Genomic DNA, 21366 nt, shown 5'->3' on the forward strand with positions numbered 1-21366 from the left:
GGTTTGTATTGGGGGAGTAGGCAGAGGAGAAAGAGCATGAGAGAGGAAAATGAGTTTGACTTGATGAGATGGGAGGGTTCCTAGTACTAGTAGGTAATAGAAGGGAAAATCAGCAAGTAGTTTGGAAAAGACCACAGAAGAAAATCCTGAAAGAGCTGAGAAAGGAAGTCCAAGTTGGGAAGACTGGGAAAGACATGGCTAAGAAAAATAAATCTGAAGTCCTTGTGGGAAAGTGGGTTGGGGGTGACAATGGAGGAGAGGCAGGAAAACTGTGAGCCCCATAGGAGAGAAATTAAACTGCAGGGGTGCCCAGTGGGCTAAGGGACACATCTCCTCGTGGTTTCACAGAACTCAGTGCCGACTTGACCTCAGGAGGTGGCAAGAGGGCCAAAGTGATTTGGTGGTAGGTTCAACATCCCCCATGAGGCAAGCCTTCCTCCTCCGTGCTCTGATGGCAGACTCAGAACCTCACCCATTTTCATCTGAACAGAAGTATAAATCACAATGCTGAGTTCCTGCGGAGCACTTGCTACACTGTAGCTGGGCAGATACATCAGTACCTCTGATAACATTCAGACCACAATGCATTTCTCTCTGCTGTCCTCCCACTTCAATATCTGAATCTAATGAAATGATCAGATGTGATGGCGATTAATGGAACTTTCTATAGTAAGCCCCTGTGATTGATAATACTCCTTTTTGCAAATCAAGCTGATGAAATATGAAGAGGGACAGTGGAAGAGACTCGAAAGCAAATCAAGAAATTAATCCTAATCTAGCTATGAATTTGTGTCAGAGGCAGGGACACAGGAGGTAGGTCATTCTTTGAGCAGGTTGTTACTCATCCTTAGTCACCACCTTGGCTGTTTCACAGGGTGGCTGTGAGAGGATCCCATTTGAAAACCTGGTGTACTTCCCAAACAGAACGCAAGTGTAGGTTTTGTTTTTGCTAGGTTTTTCTCCCCAACTCTGTTGAAGGAAAGCGGCTGAGGGTAGTGCGGTTGTCCTCAGCCACCTACACACCTGCATTTGGCCCAGGCTTTGCACAGAGCAGTTACTCACTGTAGCAGGTGTAAGGGGTAGGTATGAATTCCTGAAACTTGAGCAGAGGTTCCCTGAGGCAAAAAACAAACTCTGACCTAGTCAAGTTGTTCTGTTTGCTGTTCACTGTGGCAGCATTTCTGTTCCTGTTTTGCCATCTTCACCTCTGGTTTGCCCAGTACTCTCCCTTTAGGTGGTGTGATCTTTATTTTGGCCACATCACACCTCAGGTGCTTCTTCAGTAGGGACTGTCACCAGTGCAACAATGCTGTAGTCTTACTGTTCCCCAGTGCCTCCGAAGCCTGTTTTGCCTGTTAAGTTTTCCTCCCAGCCAGTCGTCTTGGAGTCAGACCCAAAGCTGGGCCTTCTGGTTTGACCTCTCTTGACTCCAGCCTGGGGAATGGTTAGCAAGGAAAAGGGAGTGTCAGCACATGTCCACAAAATGCTGGGAAATCACCAACCACCACCCCTTTCTCAGCTTTAGCATGCTGGGTTTTAAAAAGTCACCACCTTAATTTTTTACCAGCAGAGACAGAGCTGGACAGAGAAGCCTCTGGGGCTCACTGTATCAGAAAGAACAGAATACACATAGTTTCAAGAGATATTTGCTCAGATGTCAATGAAGCCCAAGTGCCTCAAGATCAATTTTGTCATGAGAAGAGCCTCAACTTAGAGCTAACAATAGATAGTATTTATTGAGTTCTTGCTATATGGCAAGCACTTTACTAAATGTTTTTCATGCATTAGCTCATTTAGCCCTCACAAACTCATTATTACTCTCTAGCAGATGAAGAAACAAAGACGTAGAGAAGGCAAGTAACTTGCCAAGGATTAAACAACTGTCGTGGTGAATCTGGGATTTGAGGTCAGGGGCAAGGACCTTGTACAAGGCTGTGCTGCCCATCTTCCCGTTAAGTTCTTAGGCAATGTCTCTGCTTTTGCCTGTGCTGTTACTCCTCCACTGGCAGAGAAAAATGCTTACAGGCTGTCTCCTTTTAACTAGCCTGTCAGAAGGGAGGTATATTGACATGGTTCTGGGACCCAAGGCCCCTGGCAACCATGTTTAGCCCTTCTATGACCTCATAACTCCTGTGAGGTGGTGTCAACCAATGTCCCCACAGCTGGTATATCCAGAGCTGTATCTGCCTGGCAGGTTGGAGATGATCCTGCCCTGCCTCCACATTGTATGGCTTCTCCTGGACTCTAGAACAGGGGTGTCAGGCCAAGAGTTCTTTTTGCCTGATAACAGAAAGTATTTTTTTTAAAAATTATTTTATTGAGTTTTTACAGAGAGGAAGGGGGAGGGATAGAGTTTTAGAAACATCAGATGAGAGACAGACATCGATCAGCTGCCTCCTGCACACCCCCTACTGGGGATGTGCCCGCAACCAAGGTACATGCCCTTGACTGGAATCGAACCTGGGACCTTTCAGTCCGCAGGCCAACGCTCTATCCACTGAGCCAAACCGGTTAGGGCAACAGAAAGTATTTTCACTTGGATACCAGAAGGTAAGATTCATGAGAGCTCTGTTTGTGTTGTTCATCACTGAATCCTAAGAGTGCCTAGCAGGTAGTAAGTAGGGACTCAACAGTTGTTGAACATAGTGAATGAGATAATGTAAGAATGAGATTACCGAATTCCTAACTGCAAAGTATATAGCAAATTATTAATTGGTTATATAAAAGTGAACTGTATACAACTATGGCTTTAAGTATTTATTCCAGAAACAGGAGACATCAAACTAAAAGACTGCCTGGAGAATCCAAATCAAGAGGAATAAAGAAGCCCTAGCCAGTTTGGTTCAGTGGATAGAGTGTTGGCCTGAAAACTGAAGGGTCCCGAGTTCGATGCCGGTCAAGGACACATGCCTGGCTTGCGGGCTCAATCCCCAGTGGGGGGTGTGCAGGAGGCAGCCGATCAGTGATTCTCTCTCATCATTGATGTTTCTATCTCTCTCCCTCTCTGAAATCAATAAAAATGTATTTTTTAAAAAAAGAAGAAGAAAGGAAGAAATCAGTTTAAAAAGCAGGGAATGGGGCAGGTGAAGAAATAGGATATTCCAGATACTTAACCATCCCCACTCCCAAACAAATATTACTGAACACATGTTCAAACTGAGAAAAAGCCATTTTAATAACACACACATACATTCATAGGACTTTCAACAAGATGTAGTATAAATCTAAAAAAAAAAAAAAAAAAAAAAAAGGAAAGGAAAAGAAAACCTGTATCTCTTTGTAAACTGCCTAGGAGCTGGTGGATTAACTGGCTGACAGGACTGCCCAGGGAAAAGAAACACACAGATAATGAGGTGCACCAACACTGTTAAGAAGTAATAAATAACCACAGATCATGCTCTACATGCCCAGCCACCTGCACCCTAATCTTGCCTCCGTGGAGGCAAATCAGGACAGTCCTTCCCTAATTTTCAAACTCACTTGTTAATGGATCAATTCTTAAGTTTTTATTTTAAAATGTAAAAATTATTCTTGGTTTAAAGACTTGACACATTATCACTGGCCAGTCCCCACCAACTATACTTGCTTGACAGAAATAAAAATGCAAATGTTCCAACTGAGCCTGGATGACAACACACCATTTTCTATTTTTTACATCTGGGGAGATATTTGTGAAGTCAAAAGCAAGCTATTACTTGTACCTCAAAACAAAAACAAAACGCCAACCTTCCAAAAGGTGACAAAGGCACCACTGCCGTCAGGAGATAGACAGAAAATGTACAAATGCTGTTACTTTACTGCTACATAGATGCATTTTGTGCATGGAGAGCATCTTCACTTAACATGATACAACTAATAGAATTGTATTTTCGGATAACAAGGAAAGCAGTTTAGAAAAGGCAAACAGTTACACACAAAAGCATAAACACTTACAAATACCTTAAATTTTAGCTTGCAACAAGGGTAATAAGTTTGACATACATATCCAGAAAATTAGACAAGGTGATTTTTGGCACAGTAACACTGCCAAACACACCACCACTCAGTGCAAGCTTTGTTTGCCAAGTCCCAAAAGTGGCCTGACATTCTCTGTGCAATGAACAATTTCTCCCCCACTACCATCCCATTCACTGGATGGGCAACAACAGCAGGAGGGAGACAAAGCAAGGGGACTCAAGAGGCAGAAGGATAGTACTTGATTTGGGAGAAAAACCATGGGCTACTTGTGCTAAAAGAGAATCACACAATTTTTATGAGAACCTGAATGCAAATACTGACTGAAATATGACCTGGAGACTGAAGATGTCTACCAGAGTCATAAGTACAAGGATCCAAACCGATGTTTGGCCATTTATTTTAAAGGGACACATGAAGCATATTTCTGTAATGGAGAAAGATAATTAAAAATAGAGACTTTTCTTATTGGAACTGCTAAATAAAAATGTATCAAAGTGGTTTTAAATTTGATGGGCAGTTACCTGTTGAAACTGCAATACAAAAGGGTCACTTAAAAAAAACACACCTGAATAACCCACTTGTCCCCCCCATCAATGTACACATTAGAAAATATTTACACACTGTAATTACAAGCAATATAAGCAGTATTTTATACTTCTGAGATTTTGTACACTTTACACAATGCAAAATGAGAAAAATATGAACACTTATAAAATTACACACAAATAATGTATCTACAAAGTATTAAATTACAGAGTGAAAGCCCCCACTGTTGGGCAGATAGATGCCAGAGTTTCTAGCTTCTGTCAAATATAACTCTTTGTATCTATCTCATTAACCATAAGTGGCATTTTCTAACAATACCCTTAAGAGGTAGTATCAAGTTAATATTCTTACCAGTAAACTCAATACAGAATAAAACTTTTGTTGGTCTGACAGGGTTCTTAGGAACTGAATTTACTTAGTCTTCCCTAGAAAATCTCTAACTGCTCAATGCTTGACATGGGCTCAAAAGTTACTTAACGCTATTTTAAATGATAAATTAAAGATAAAATGTTTTTTACTCCTAAGCCTCAATTCAGAGGTAGAAAGCTAATTTTCCAAAATTTATTTTCTCCTCTATCAAACTACAAACATCAAGTCCAATTCCCTTCCCCATCATCTTTCCCCCCACAATTGGAGACCTCAGAGTGCTCAGGATAGCTAGCAATGTCATCCAAGTCAATACTGAAAGAAAGAAAAAAAAAAAGTTGGCATTTTCTTTTACGAAAGAAACCCTCCTAAAAGGGACGCTCAGTCAACAAAAGAATTTTTCTATTACTAGCAAGGGCTTCAAAGGGCCCTTGGCCTAAGACCAGCATGTGCATTTCTATTAACCCTCCACCATTTAAACCAAAGGGTGGCTTTCCAGTGTTTAAGAATTTAGAGCAGCTGTGGTTTTTAAGTGCAACAACTTTAAAATACAAGCACAAACACACGTGTATGTGCACACACACGTGGCAATGTTCTAAAGAATAAACACCATTCAGGTTTCTGCCAAGGTGATATACTCATGAAAATAAGGTTTTGGAAACTTGTTCAGATATTTAAGCGTTTACAATACAGACACCTCTGTAATATAGCTACTAAGGGGCCAGAATTCTAAGATTTAGCCAAGATTCTATGTTTTAACCAGTATTTTTAAAAATGCACTGGAAATTAAAAACAAACTGCATATGAATGTTTTGGCATGAAAACAGAGCCACTATTTTATAGCTTAACCTTTGCCCCTTAAGGGGATCTGACAATATACCTTCTATTTCTCAACCATTTAAATGTATTTAAAAAACCTAACCGATTTATAATCTTGAATAGTGAAGGAAAATGCATGGATTGGAACCTCCTATGGTTTGTAGGAGTTACAAAAGAGATTTATCTTTTTTGTTACTAAACTCATTTGTAAGCTTTTCCATTAAGTTTTAAAATACCCAAAAGGGAAAATTAAACCCAACTAGAACTTGGTCTTGGTTTCCATGTACAACTTCTCACATTGGTCCAAATATTTTCTTACATATTTCATGTGATTATCCAAGTGCCACAAATACAAAAAAAAAAAAAAACAAAAACAAAAAACTCCCCCCCACCCCAAACAAACAAAAAAAACTCACCACTGGCTTATAATTTAACAGAGGAATTAATGGGGCAGATAAGACATGCAACTATAAGCTGCTTCTACTCTTCCCGCCTGTTATAGGATTCTACTCTTTTAAAAGGCCAATTGCCTTAATTAAGCAGATTGTGTTTCATATCTGCTCCAGAAATGGCAATTTCTTTTATTACCAGCCTCATACTAGATATTCAAGTGGCACACTTGCTGCCCATTTTCTTAGCATTCCACTGGATTTTATAGTAATCCTTTCTACTCCTCTAGGAAAGGCTCTTATTGAATTTCTCTTGGTTCATATATTTGCTGTTGCATCTCCTGTTAAGAATCTGGAACCCAGAAGTCATGAAGTTGCCCCTAGAAAACAGAAGGGGGAAAAAAACAGAATAAAGAAAAACCAAATTATGAATTAATCTTTATAAAACGTATCATCATCAGACCATGAGTTTTAATAACAAAAGTAATAAAATCTTTATACTATATAATTATCTGAAAATTTATAATAATCAGATTCGTTTCATATTTTGTGATCTAACAATTAAAAAGTATAAAGTAAGTACAAGATGATTTCTCTTCACCAACATACACATTTATTTTTATTTTTATTTTTATTTTTTTAAATATATTTTATTGATTTTTTACAGAGAGGAAGGGAGAAGGATAGAGAGTTAGAAACATCGATCAGCTGCCTCCTGCACACCCCCAACTGGGTATGTGCCCGCAACCAAGGTACATGCCCTTGACCGGAATCGAACCTGGGACCCTTCAGTCCGCAGGCCGACACTCTATCCACTGAGCCAAACCGGTTAGGGCAAACATACACATTTAGAGGGTGATATTTAAGAAGATAAAGTAAAATGTTGAGCAGATTAATATAGCTTAAGATTCCTCAAAGACTTCTCTAACAGGGCATGGATATCTTATGAAGGACACCAATAGCAAAAGAGTCAAAATGTCATAAAATAGTGAGATTGCTTCCTAATTAATAGTCAGTGTTCCTGTTACTTTGATAAAAAATATAAGCAACTCCTAGGCCCTGGACCAACAGCACTGGCATTAACCTGAGAACCTGGTAGAAATGCAGATATCTGAGGTCCAACTCCAGACAATGAATAAAAATCTGCATTTCAACAAATTCCTTGTTGATGCTTATGCACATTAAAATCTGAGAAGTTCGTTTGTAAACAAGCAGGATGGCAAACTTAATAGCAGGTATTTAAACAATGCCTCTCTTAAATAAGGTCTCCTTAGATACGACACCAAAAACATGACAAAAGGAAAAGAAAACAGATAAAAGGAAAAAAGAGATAAAACTGGACTTCATCACAATTAAAAACTTTTGTTCTACAAACTACACCATTAAGACAATAAAAAGACAACACACAGAATGGGAGAAAATGTTTGCAAATTATACCTACTAAGGGACTTGTATTTAGACTATAAAGAGCATTCTTATAATTTAATAATAAAAAGATAAAAACTCAATTAAAAAGCGGGCAAATAAGTTGAACAGACATTTCTCCAAAGAAGCTATATGAATGGCTAATCAACACATGAAAAATGCTTATTAGTCATTAGGGAAACGCAAATTAAAACCACAGTGGGATTCTACTTCCCACCCCCTATAATGGCTTTAGTAAAAAACAGATAACAAGTGTTGATAAGAATGGGGAGAAATTAGAAACCTCAAATATTCTGGTGGGAATGTAAAATGGTGCAGCCACTTCGGAAAACAGCCTGGCAGTTCCTCAAAACACTTAACAGAATTACCATATGACCCAGCAATTCTACTCCTAGGTATATGCCCAAGATGGTTTCACTTGAGAAGATAAGTTCACACAAAAACCTGTACACAAATATGCATTAAAGCATTATTCATGATAGCCAGGAAGTAGAAAAACTTGAATGCCCACCTAATAAGTGGGTAAATGTGATATATCCACGCAGTGGACTATTATTTGGCAATATAAGAACATACATGCTGCAACATGAATTCACTTAACATTATGTTATGTGAAAGAAGCCAGTCATAAAATACCACATAGTATATTATTTCATCTATATGAAATATAAAGAACAGGCAAATCTATACAGACAGAAAGTCTGTAGTTGTCTAGGGCTTCGTGGAATGGGGATAGTGGTTGGGGAATGGGAGTGACTGCTAGTGAATATGGGATTTTTTTTTTAGTAATAAAAATGTTCTAAAGTTAATTTGTGGTGATGGCTGCACAACTCTCTATATACTAAAAACCACTGTAAACTTTAAATGGCTGAATTATATGATATGTGAATTTTATCTCAATTAAGCTTTTAAGAAAAATGATTCTTGTGAAATAACCACCACTGATGCACTTACACTTCTTGAAATAAATTAATGAATATAAAGCAAACAAAAAAAATACAAACTTTTATACTGGAGCTTTCAGTTTATCTTAAGATACATAGAAGCAAGTGCTGTCATATTTTTTCAAATAATATGAAGAAATACCAGTTAGCAAAACTATTAAGAATAAATAAAACTGTTTAATAAAATGACACCTGAGTAGGCCGACAGTTCTGGATAATTTCCTGCCATTTTCCATGTATCCTGGCAACCAAGTCTTTTACCTTAAAAATATCAAATAGGGGAAAAAGGATCAGATCAAAACATCCTCACCTAAAATCAATTTAAGGCTTGATACAAAAGATCTGATAACTGTGACAGGCCTACACACAACAACTCAATTTGATTTTTGTAAAGAAATAAAAAATACTCATCTTCTGGAGGTGCTTTAAAATCAGTGATTAATAAGACTTCATCACCATAATCTAAAATAGTGAACACTCAGGACTCCATTTTCCAATTAGTTTACAAAAGATCATCCACAAAAACATATTCCCTATCTTCAAGACACACACATTTTCAACTTGCTGGCTTTTGAACACTCAGATAGAGAAGCTCAAGGGGAGCCTTTGTTATTGGGGTCCAAGGCTTAGGCTGTTACCAGCTTCTATTTGAAAGTCTGAAGGCCACAAAGAATGGTTGTCATTTGTTCCTTTCAATATGATGAAGATTCTTTACTAGTAAATACATGGTACATTCCTACATTTGGAGGTTTAACAAGTGTTTATGTAAAACTTAAATTTTCCTACCACTCTAGAGATTCTCAATTAGCTCTTGAACATAACAGCCTAAGAAAAATGTTTTAAAAAAGTCAGGAATTTTATAACTACTTTAAGTTTATAAAGTAAATTGCAAGATCTTTTTTTAAAATATATATACTTTTATTGATTTCAGAGAGGAAGGGAAAGGGAGAGAGAGTAACATCAATGAGGGGAGAGAATCACTGATAGGCTGCCTCCTGCATGCCCCCCACTTGAGCCCGCAACCCAGGCATGTGCCCTTGACTGGACTTGAACCCAGGACCCTTCAGTCTGCAGGCCAACACTCTTACCCACTGAGCCAAACCAGCTAGGACGCAAGGTCTTTCCGCTGCACCCCTCCCCCCCTCCATTTAGAGTTCAGTAGATTCAGTTTCTCTAAAACAATTACCACCTTTCTACTTAGAGGCTTGTGGAGAGAGGCTCTCAACTATTTCAACTCAACTATTTCAGCAGGGCCATCCCCTAAGCAATTTCCACAGACCTCTATGTTATTCTCCACTTTAAGTAAGAGGAGCCCTGGCACCAATCTATGTCCTGCCCTTGGCTTTAAGAAAGAAAAACCTTGGGTGGTCTCCTTTTACCATGTCTGTCAGCAGTAGCCACTACCACTGAGTTCTACGGGCCAGAAACTCTAGTTAGTATTCAAAAGAATGTGTGCTTCTGAAACTATAGTTTCCACTCTAGGCCAAAGAGCTATCCCCTACATGTATTTGAAAATCTGCAACCTGATACAGCTTTCTTAGTTGCTCATTTTTGTATTTAACTTAAATCTATTAAAATAAATACAGATACTAAATCCAAATGGGCTAACCTTTACAGCCAATTAATGTAAGATATAAAGTTACAAAGCTGATAATCAACATTCAATGACTATTCAAACACAGGGACAAAAGGAATTAGTTTTGCATTATAAAAGCTAAAAGATTAATTTGGAATAAAAAAATTCTTAGAAGTTCTTTAAAAAGTGTTAAGTTAGTGTTTCAGGAAAAACTGCCAAATAATTTTATTAATACTAAAGTTGCTTTTCTAACTCTATACTCATATACTTAGCTTTTTTACTCTTTGAATATACTAAACCTTTAAGGAAAAAGCTTAGCAAGCTTACTGCTAAATCATTTCCATCCTAGAGCTCAGACTGGATGATGTGTAGGATGAGAAATTTGAAGAGTCCTTCTTTTAACACATTCTCCGATGGAATATTCAAAGAATAATACCTACCTTATTTCTCTCTATGAACAAAACAAACTTTTATAACCACCATTTTAAAGCTTATATATTTACTTAAACAATGCTTTAATCCTTCAAGTCTACTTAAACATAAAGGTCTTAACTTGTACATAAGTTTCATTAGTAGTAGAAGAATTTTTCTCCTTATCTGTCAGGAATTTTAGAATAGAAAGCTTAGTAAAATTTCTCTTCCTCAAATATTAATGTAACCAATGTTAAACAAACAAAAAAAATGTAAAAAAATGAACTTACCTTAGTTCTATAAAACAGTCTTGCATCTTCCCTAATATCACACTTAACATGCTTTTCCAAAGCCCCACAGAGGTGCACAAAGTGTTTCTGTGCAAAACAAATGCAAGGAATGAAAACTCTGAAGCATTACAAATTACTAAAACTCAAAAGCATTTAAAAATTTATCATTCTCCAGTTAGCAATTTCTGATTTAACCATCCAACACAACAGCAGTCGTATGGAAGTAATAACTGCCACAATAAGACTGTATGGTTTATTGCTAGTTACTGTAAAAAGATATACACAACAATAGCCTGGCCAGTGTGGCTCAGTGTTGACCTATGAACCTGGAGTTCACGGTTCAATTCCTGGTCAGGGCACATTCCTGGGTTTCGGGCTTGATCCCCAGGGTGAGGTGTGCAAAAGGCAGCTGATCAATGATTCTCTTTCATCATTGATGTTTCTATCTCTCTCTCCCTCTCCTTTCTTCTCTGAAATCAATAAAAATATATTAAAAAAAAGATATACACAAAAATAAAAGTTGTTTTTTTGCTACATATTGAAGCACATTAATGGAAATGAATCCTAGAGCCCAGATTGTGATGTAATGTGTTAAAAGTACTTCCTTTAACACATTTTTTTAATGAAATATTCAAGTAACAGCTAACATATTTTTCTCTATAAACTATTCTAACAGTAGTTTCTTGAAAAATTAAGTGTCTTACCACAATGAGGTATCACCTCATACCTGTCAGAATGGCTTTCTTGAATAAAGCAATAAACAAGTGTTGGTGAGGATGTGGAGAAAGGGAACCCTTGTGCACTGTTGGTGGGAATACAGATTGGTGCAACCACTGTGGAAAGCAGTATGGAATTACCTCAAAATTAAAAATGAATCTGCCTATCACCCAATGATTCAACTTCTGGGAATTTATCTGAAAAAACTGGAAACACTAATTAAAAAAAATATATGCACCCCTATGATCATTGCAGCATTCTTTTTTTTTTTTTTTAATATATTTTTATTGATTTCAGAGAGGAAGGGAGAGGGAGAGAGAGATAGAAACATCAATGATGAGAGGGAATCATTGACCAGCTGTCTCCTGTATGCCCCCTACTGGGGACCAAGCCCACAACCTGGGCATGTGCCCTTGACCAGAATTGAACCCGGGACCCTTCAGTCCACAGGCCAATGCTCTATCCACTGAGCCAAACCAGCTAGGGCTCATTGCAGCATTCTTTACAATAGCCAAGATTTGGAAGCAGCCCAAGTGTCCATCAGTAGATGAGTGGATAAAACAGCTATGGTACATTTTCACAGTGTACCATACTACTAGACCATAAAAAGGAAGAAAATTTTACCCTCGGGACAGCATGGATGGACCTAGAGAACATTATGTTAAGTGAAATAAGCCGGTCAGAGAAAGACAAGTATATGAGGAAGTTATAACAAACTAAACTACCAAGCAAAATAAAGACAGACTCATAGAGAGCAGGCCGGGGTGCTCTGATGGGCAAGGTTGTTGCGGCGGTTAGGGGAGAGAGAGGGAAAAGGGTTGAGCAAAAAAGAAAAATTAAATGTCTTTCAAGTTTTAGAAGTATATAGTCCAAAACAGTCACTCTCATACATATACTTAGGTTGAATATACTAAGGTAAGAATGTAAATAGACACTTTAAAAAAGATTTTTGTTTTGCCTGGCTGGCATAGCTCAGTGGTTGAGAGTCGACCTGTGAACCAGAAGGTTGAGGTTCAATTCCCAGTCAGGGCTCATGCAGGGGTTGCATGCTCGATCCCCAGTGTGGGGCATGCAGGAGGCAGCCAATTGATGACTCTCTCTCATCACTGATGTTTCTATCTCTCTCTCTCCTCCTTTCCTCTCTGAAACCAATAAAAATATATTTTTTAAAAAAATTTTTAATTGATTTTTAAAGAGGAAGGGAGAAGGGAGAAACATTGATGTGAGAGCAAGACATCAATCGACAGCCTCCTGCACGCCCCCCAGCTGGGGATGGAGCCCAAAATCCCTGCATGTGTGCTGACTAGGAATTGAACTGGCAACCTTTTGGTGCATGAGATGAGGCCCAACCAACTGGGCCACACCAGCCAGGGCTAAATGGTTACGTTTTAGGAGGGAAATGTGATAAGAGCTATTTTAAATAATTAAAATTTGAAAAATTTATAACCTTTGATCTAGCAATTCTACTTCTAGGAATTTACCCTACAGAAATGCTTGCATAGGTTGGTAGAGATGTATGAATAAGCATATGCGTGTTAGTACTGTGTGTAATCACAAAAAAATAATATTCATCAATAGAGGTTTTGAAATTATATAGTTTTTAGAAAGAAGTGCTAATATATTAAAGCAGCGCTTTTCAACCAGTGTGCCATAAATATTTTTAAAACATGCAATACCTGCCTACTTAGTTAGGGGCACTGACCCCCTTTCCCTTAGATTATCAAATAAAAAAAAGTGACAATATCCAACACAATAATAGCCATCCAGTATGAATGAATCAAAATTATACCCATTTGTTTTGTTAGGCTGGCAAAAAAATATATTTTTTGGTGTGCCGCAGAATTTTATTAATTAGTTTATATGTGTCATGAAATGAAAAAGGTTGAAAATCACTGTTATACAGCAAATCCAAAGTTAACTTTTATTAAATTTTCTCCTATATAAAGAATTTTCATAAATTGGTACATGGAAAACAGTATGGAGGTTCCCCCCGCAAATTAGAATAGAACTAACATATGACCGAGCAATCACTCTTTTGGGTATCTACCCAAAAAATCTGAAAACACTTATTTGTAAAGATATATGAACTCCTATGTTCACTTGGTGGCCAAGACATGGAAACAACCTAAGTGTGCTTTGATAAATGACTGGATAAAGAAGATGTGGTACACATATAATGGAATACTACTCGGCCATAAGAAAAGATGAAATACTGCTATTTGGGACAACATGGATGGATCTTGAGAGAATCATGCCAAGCAAAATAAGTCACACAGAAAAAGAAACATATGATTTCACTCATGGAGATATAAAACAGAAAGCAACAAATGGACAAACAAAACAAACAAAAAACTCATAGACACAGACAACAGTATGGTGGTTACCAGAGAATGGAGGTGGAGGGAGGTAGAAGGTAAAGAGGGTCAAATATGTGGTGACAGATGATTTGACTTTGAGTGGTGAACACACAATGCAATATACAGATGATGTATTATAGAACTGTACACTTAAAACTTATATTATCTTTTTAAAAAATGTTTTTATTGATTTGAGAGAAAGAGGGAGAGATAGGAACATCGATGAGAGAGAAACATCTACAGCTGCCTTTTTCACACTCCCTTTCAAGCCCAAAACCTGGGCATGTGCCCTGACCAGGGATCGAAACTGTGACCTCTTGGTTCATGAGTCGATGCTCAACCTCTGAGCCACACCAGCTGGGCAAAACTTATCTCATTAACCAATGTCATCCCAATTAGTTTAATACAATTAAAAAAGAATGTTCATTCATTCATTCCATCAATAGTGACATTTATTAAAAACAAAAACTGTTTAAAACTACTTACCCGTTGTCCAGAAGAAAAAGAATGGGAACAACTAACTTCACCAACTAAATGAAGAAGAATGTAGGTCAGGTAATATGCCTATTAGAGAAATGAATAAAATGAACACCCATGAAATTAGCTAGCATAGATGTCACTCCAGTTTACACACTGGGAAAGCTGCCCAGGAAGGATTAAGGATTTGCTAAAGTAAATTGAGTTAGTAAGTACGAAAAAGCCATGCATTTAACCCAGGCTTTCTGATTTCTAACGCAAGTGCATTCATTTTACCTCACAACTGCCCAAGGGCTACAAAAAAATATTCCCAGTACTAAATTACCAATAACCATCCTTTTTTTACCTCAATCTAAACTCTCAAGTTTACTGAAGAATTTTACTGAAGAATATTACTGAATGACAGTAACATTCATTTTATAGTACTCTCTAAATGCCTATGCTGTATCAGTCTATGGTTAGGAAGGTGGCATCAATCCTGCTCATATGTACTCTTTTTGAGATGATCTAACTTTGGATACCTGCTTTTCAAGTTCCAAATGAAGACTGTCATCAATGGTGCTATTTGGTTGTTCAGCTCTTTTCTTCAAGACCATTTTTTTCAATAAATCAGAAGGCTTCATTTGTACAAGATACCGATGTAGGACTGATATCTATCAAAAGAAAGACACTGAGTAATATTAAGCAATACAATTGTTCTTTCTCAGGCTATTTTTTTTTTTTTTTTTTTAGTGTGTCCTCCATTCATTTTGACTTCTCTAATTTTGGCCCTTTAACTGATACCAATTTCTCTTCTATTTTAAAGTCCTCAATTGCTTAAAAGGGATTTTAAATTAAAGATTAGTACTTGTAATTGAGGATAAAAGCTTAAGGAGGAGACCAAATGGCATTATAATAGAGATCAAAGAGAGTGTATTTTCTGTGAAATTATTTGAAAGTCAGCAAAATTGAATCTCTCTGTGAGTAGAAGTCACTGAATTTTTTAAAGGATTCCCTTTTGATAGCAGTAAATATCACTGAAAGGATTGAGAGATATTTGATAATGACTCTGGTGACTCAGAAGTGGTCCCCAGGTATCTGGAATCTAATCTACCTCAACTCCACCAATGCAGCTGTTTCTTTCAATCTCTCTGTCCCATAGCACTTTGTGCACACTTCTATCCCTGCTCTTACTACACTGTACCACAATGGTTGTTTTGTTTTGTTTTGTTTCAACGACTTAGGTTATGTTTTCAAGGGCAGAGTCTCTAATTCATCCCCCTCCCCTCCAGATTATCTTGTACCAAACTGCAATTCAAACAAGAGCACTACATCTAAATCTGGTTCTATGTTGAGTTTTCAAATATAACTATGAGTAGTCCCATTAGTACTATTGATGTTTGAAAAAAGCCTTCAGGACTTCTCAGAGTAGAACTTGCCTAGGACATGTTAATACACACTCATATATCTATGTGAATATTTACTACTGAACAAGTACTGAAGGGCAACAACATTTAAGCTCTACAATTTAAAGACTAATATTAAAACAGGTATAAGATGCAGTTAATGTACAAGAGTTTTGCAATTTCTAATCTTGTGATAAAATTGCTAACCTTGAGTTAATTTAATAAATGACATCATATATAGCACATTATGGTTTTCCTAGAAGATTTTATATATTACTTCATCTAAATTAGCGGTCGCCAACCAGTGGTCTGTGAGGTCCAAAAGGTTGGTGATCGCTGATTTAAGGAAACCTTTGGAGCAGCAGTCACCAACCAGTGGTCTGTGGTGGTTCATAAGGTCCAAAAGGTTGGCGACTGCTGATCTAAATGTCCACAACAATCCTATGGATAGTAGAGGGTGTGATACCATCTCCCTTTCACAGATGAAGAAACGAAATCTCATTAATTATCATCCTAAAGATTACATGAATAGTATTATGTCTGAGAGTTGAGATTTAATCCCAGGACTTTTGACTCAGGATCCATCAATTTTCCCTACACTTTACTACTGCTTCCATTTATTAGGAATACAAAAATGTTATTTATACCTGAAGATTATTGGCGTTAGGGATATCTTCACATTTCTCATCCAAAAGCTTTGAAATAATCACTAGGCTGAGGCACTGTCTCAGTTGCCTGAAATTACAATTTTAGAATGTATTTTAATCAATACTTCCAGTCCTGCTAACATATAAGCTTTAATAGAATAGTAAAAGTTTCATGTAAAATATTTATACATAAAGTTAGAGTTGCCTTAATATCAGAATCAGGCTGTCAATGCATTTTCCCAGAGCTAAATATGAAATAAAAGACTCAGATCTAACACTTAAGGTATGATAAAAGAAAATAAAGGTCCCAAAAGCATTGTTAATGTAAACATTATACATTTTAAAATATATTTTTATTGATTTCAGAGAGGAAGGGAGAGGGAGAGAGAGACACACACACACATCAATGAGAATCATTGATCAGCTGCCTCCTACACACCTTCAACAGGGGGCGAGCCTGCAACCAAGGCAATTGCCCTGACTGGGAATGGAACCGTGATCTCTTGGTTCATAGGTCGATGCTCAACTGCTGAGCCACATCGGCTAGACAACACTATACATTTTTAAATGTTTAATTCTCACTTTTCAATACCTTCCACGGGATGTCCAGTTAGGGACCAGCTGTACCAACCACAGAAGGTTGTGGGGATGACTGGAGAGTTCATTTATGGCCAAACAGAGTTCAGGCACCTGAAAACAAAGAATGAGTAAGATTTTTCAAACAGTTCAGTGGAATCAAATATCCAACAGATCATCTACAATGATCTTGGCATAATGGAAGCATTATTATGAAAAGAGCACTCATTTTTAGATATAGCATGGAGTCTAGTACCTGCTAAAATATACATAGTACACAGATTCAATTTTATCTTAAACTCTAGAACAGACTGAACAGATACCTATCTATATGTACTTAAATATTCCTTATTGGAAGAATAAAGTGATTTGAATACAAATACCAGTTCCCAAAGGTGTATAATGAGAGTTGTACAAGACCGTATATCTTCCTGGACCTGGGATTCCTTGCATTTTAAGGATCCTTCGCTATTCCAGTATTTAAAGTCTAACAGAATTGCTTCAAAATAATCCCTGAGTAGGGTAAAGAAATATGGGGGGAGGATTACAGATGAGACAAGATAATGTCTTGATAATAACAAAGCTGGGTGACAGGTAGTTAGGGGTTCATTACACTTTTTTCTATTTTTACACTTTGAAATTTTCCACCAAAAAGCTTGAAAAATATAATTTTTAAGTCTAAAAAAATTATATATGTTTAGCCTCTATATGGCTGCAGAAGTTCAACTTATATTTTTGTATGTATAACTCACTACATCATTTCTTTTTGGTCTCTGCTCAAAGGCCACTCTAGAAAGACGTTCCTTGACTGCCTTGCTATTCTCTATACTCATGTCTTGCTTTATTTTTATTTGTAGCCCTATTATAACTTGACATAATATTATATTCTACATTTACTTTTTATTTATTTATTTTTTAAAATATATTTTATTGATTTTAGAGAGGAAGGAAGAGGGAGAGATAGAAACATCAATGATGAGAATCATTGATTGGCTGCCTCCTGCACACCCCCTACTGGGGATCAAGCCCGCAACCCAGGCATATGCCCTTAGCTAGAATCGAACCTGGGACCCTTCAGTCTGCAGGCTGACGCTCTATCCATTGAGCCAAACTGGCTAGGGCACTTTTTACTTATTTTTTAAATATTTTTTTTATTGATTTCAGAGAGGAAGGGAGAGGGAGAGATAGAAACATCAATGATGAGAGAGAATCATTGATCAGCTGCTTCCCGCATGTGCCCTTGACTAGAATCAAGCCCTCAACCCTTCAGTCCGCAGGCGGACACTCTATCCACTGAGCCAAACCAGCCAGGGCAGTGGTCGGCAAACTGCGGCTTGCGAGCCGCCCACGGTTTGCTGCTCTGTTGACTAATGAGTTTGCTGACCACTGACCTAGACTCTCGATTCCAATAATTACAGGCTGTTGTTGTTCCTTGTGATTAAGCCCCTATCCCAGTGGTCGGCAAACTCATTAGTCAACAGAGTGGCAAACCATGGCTCACAGTTTGCCGACCACTGAGCTAGGGCAACTTTATTATATAACGCTCTGACTAGGGTAAAACTACCATGAGGTCAAGGGCTTTGTCTTTTTTAACAGATGTATCTCTAGCATCTACATTAATGCTTGGTCCACAGTAATTCTCCAATAAACACATTTGGGGGTGTGGGTGGGTGGGGGTGTGTGTGTGTGTGTGTAAAATAGTAGTTTTAGAGACGATACAGTTATAATGAATTTAAATAATACAGTCCCAGCAAAGACAGTCCCTTCCTCAGTTTATTTTTCATCTGCCCAAGATCTTAACTGAGCTTAGAAACTGTTCTGCATGCACTGTGAAAGTCAAATTGTGATGTTACACAAGAAAACCAATACTAAACTTTTAAATAATATTACCTTTGTGTTCCAATCTCTGATGTTTTTCATCAGGTTTATCAGGAGACTTTGAAAGTCCACTAGAGGAATCTGCTTCAGCTGTTTTTCCAAACTCATTTTAAATAACATTAAAATCAGCAACATTATTTCGTGATCCTGGTAACCTTCTGGATGTATTGATGTACATAAGCCTAGAAACTTTGACACAAATGCAGAGACAAAGCTACTTGAGATAAATTTTACTTAAATAGTTTAAAATAACAACTTTTAAATAAAAAATGCAAAAGAGAATTGTGTAGAAAACAAAACATCAGTTGCCTAGGGAAAAAAATACTCATGTTAGTAGTTGAATTAGGTGATAGGATTAAGTATTTCCTTCCATATTTTTTCATTTTCAAGATTTTCCTTTATCTTTCTTTTTTTAAAATATATTTTTAATGATTTCAGAGAGGAAGGGAGAGGGAGCAAGAGGTAACAATGACAGAGAATCATTGATTGGCTGCCTCCTGCACGCCCCCTACTGGGGATTGAGCCTGCAAGCCGGGCATGTGCCCTTGACCGGAATTGAACCTGCGACCCTTCAGTCTGCTGAGCCAAACCAGCTAGGGCTCAAGATTTTCTTAATGGCGTAATATCATTGATTTGATCCAACCACTAAAAATGTTTTTTAACACCGTTATTCTTAGTCACTGAGTTATATTCTAACATTTTTTCTTCATACATCTGAATGCTAGAAAAATTATTGGTTTAAAGATATTAGTTTCAAAAAGCTTCTTGGTAAAATATTCCTAGAACTATGTTAAATATATACTCTGATCTAAAGATCCCTTTCACTCCTAATATTAAAAACCAAAATAAAAACAGCAAAAATAATCTTTAAAACAAAGATTATTACTAAGAAATTTCAGAGACTGGAAATCACCTGGTAAAACACTAGTGATTTTGTTTTAAAACCATTAACCACAAAAGTAAATGGTTCCAGCTCTGCGTTAAAGACATACATAAGTGTTTTACCTACCTTAACCACATTTAAAATGTTGGTTTCAGGAAGAGTTGAAAAAATCGGCTTACAAGATGAATCTTCACTTCCTTTCCCCCCCAATGTCATTTGTGTTTCAGAACTATCGAAAATGAATAAAGCAAAAACGAAATTAGGTACAATATAATTATAAGAAATATAACATCAAAAATGAATATTATATTGAGGCATAATTTACATTCAATAAGAGGAATATGCCCGTTTTAAGTTTTGATAAATATATATACTAGTGTAACCACCATCCGAATCAAGAAACAGGACATTTCCATTACCCCTAAAAGTCCCTTCATGCCAGATGCAAGTCAATCCACTTTCACTCCAGGTAAATACTAATTTGATCTCTATCTCTATGCATTAGTTTTTCCTTGAACAAGTACTTATTATAAGGCACTATCTTCATTACTTTTGGTGTCAGAGAGTTATGTAGATGATGGCTCTGACTACAAAAAGAACTCTTTTTTTTTTTTTTTTTAAATATATTTTATTGATTTTTTTACAGAGAGGAAGGGAGAGGGATAGAGAGTTAGAAACATCGATCAGCTGCCTCCTGCACACCTCCCACTGGGGACGTGCCCACAACCAAGGCACATGCCCTTGACCGGAATCAAACCTGGGACCCCCCAGTCCACAGGCCGACGCTCTATCCACTGAGCCAAACCGGTTAGGGCTACAAAAAGAACTCTTAATATTTAAAAGCCTCCTATGACTTAAAGAAACTGCCACAGCAATATAAAGAAACAACTGTAAGCCCTCCCCCACCCCATTGAGGTAAGTGAAGAGGAGACATATGAACTTGGCCTTCAAAAGATAGATAAGATCTGGCTGGGTAGCTCAGTTGATTCTGTACATCAAAAGGTTGTGGCTTTGCCAAAACCGGTTTGGCTCAGTGGATAGAGCATCGGCCTGTGGACTGAAGGGTCCCGGGTTCGATTCCGGTCAAGGGCATGTGACTTGGTTGCGGGCACATCCCCAGTGGGAGGTGTGCAAGAGGCAGCTGATTGATGTTTCTCTCTCATCGATGTTTCTGACTCTCTATCACCCTTCCTTCCTCTCTGTAAAAAAATCAATAAAATATATTAAAAAAAAAAAAAAAAAGGTTGTGGCTTTGATTCCTGGTCAGAGCATATGCCTCGGTTGAGGGTTCCATCCCTGGCAGGGCATGTATGGGAGGCAATTGATTGATGTTTCTCTCTCTCTCAAATCAATAAAAAACATACTCTTAGGTGATTTAAAAAAAGGTAATATTTCCTTGTTTAATCTGATTAAAAAGTCAAGAGGTATCAAGATACAGTATGCTGTGAAGAATTATACTCCCAGTCTAGATCTTCAGCCACCCATTTCCCCTCCCCACAATCACTTCTACTTTTAGTCCTTTTTTTCACAAGTGTTTTATGCATATACATATAAATATGAGTATTCCCCCCTCCACCTTTAATACAAATGTTAGCATACTATATACTAATCTGTTGTGCACATCTCTTTTTTCACTTAATATATATCATGGAGATACTTGCACATGTGAAGAACTTTTTATTTTTTAAATATCTGCTTGGTAGTCCTGTGTCCCTTCCTAGCT

General features: G+C 37.4%; 1 protein-coding gene across 4 annotated transcripts in view; it reads right to left on the minus strand.

Moving 5' to 3' along the window:
- Window positions 1-3150: 3150 nt before the first annotated feature.
- The window catches only part of SLF2 (SMC5-SMC6 complex localization factor 2), a 42502-nt gene continuing 24286 nt past the window's right edge, over window positions 3151-21366 (minus strand). For all 4 annotated transcript variants that reach the window (XM_080642327.1, XM_080642328.1, XM_080642329.1 and 1 more), the window contains 9 exons: window positions 19770-19872; window positions 18773-18949; window positions 16899-16996; window positions 16307-16394; window positions 14796-14927; window positions 14284-14361; window positions 10724-10810; window positions 8639-8707; window positions 3151-6457 (listed from right to left, as the gene is read on the minus strand). In XM_080642327.1, the coding sequence (XP_080498453.1) occupies window positions 6422-6457; window positions 8639-8707; window positions 10724-10810; window positions 14284-14361; window positions 14796-14927; window positions 16307-16394; window positions 16899-16996; window positions 18773-18949; window positions 19770-19872 (868 nt within the window). In that variant the 3' untranslated portion in view covers window positions 3151-6421. The remainder of the gene's footprint in view (window positions 6458-8638; window positions 8708-10723; window positions 10811-14283; window positions 14362-14795; window positions 14928-16306; window positions 16395-16898; window positions 16997-18772; window positions 18950-19769; window positions 19873-21366) is intronic.

The sequence above is a fragment of the Plecotus auritus genome (assembly GCF_963455305.1).
Source record: "Plecotus auritus genome assembly, chromosome: 9".
NCBI classification, from domain to species: Eukaryota; Metazoa; Chordata; class Mammalia; order Chiroptera; family Vespertilionidae; genus Plecotus; species Plecotus auritus.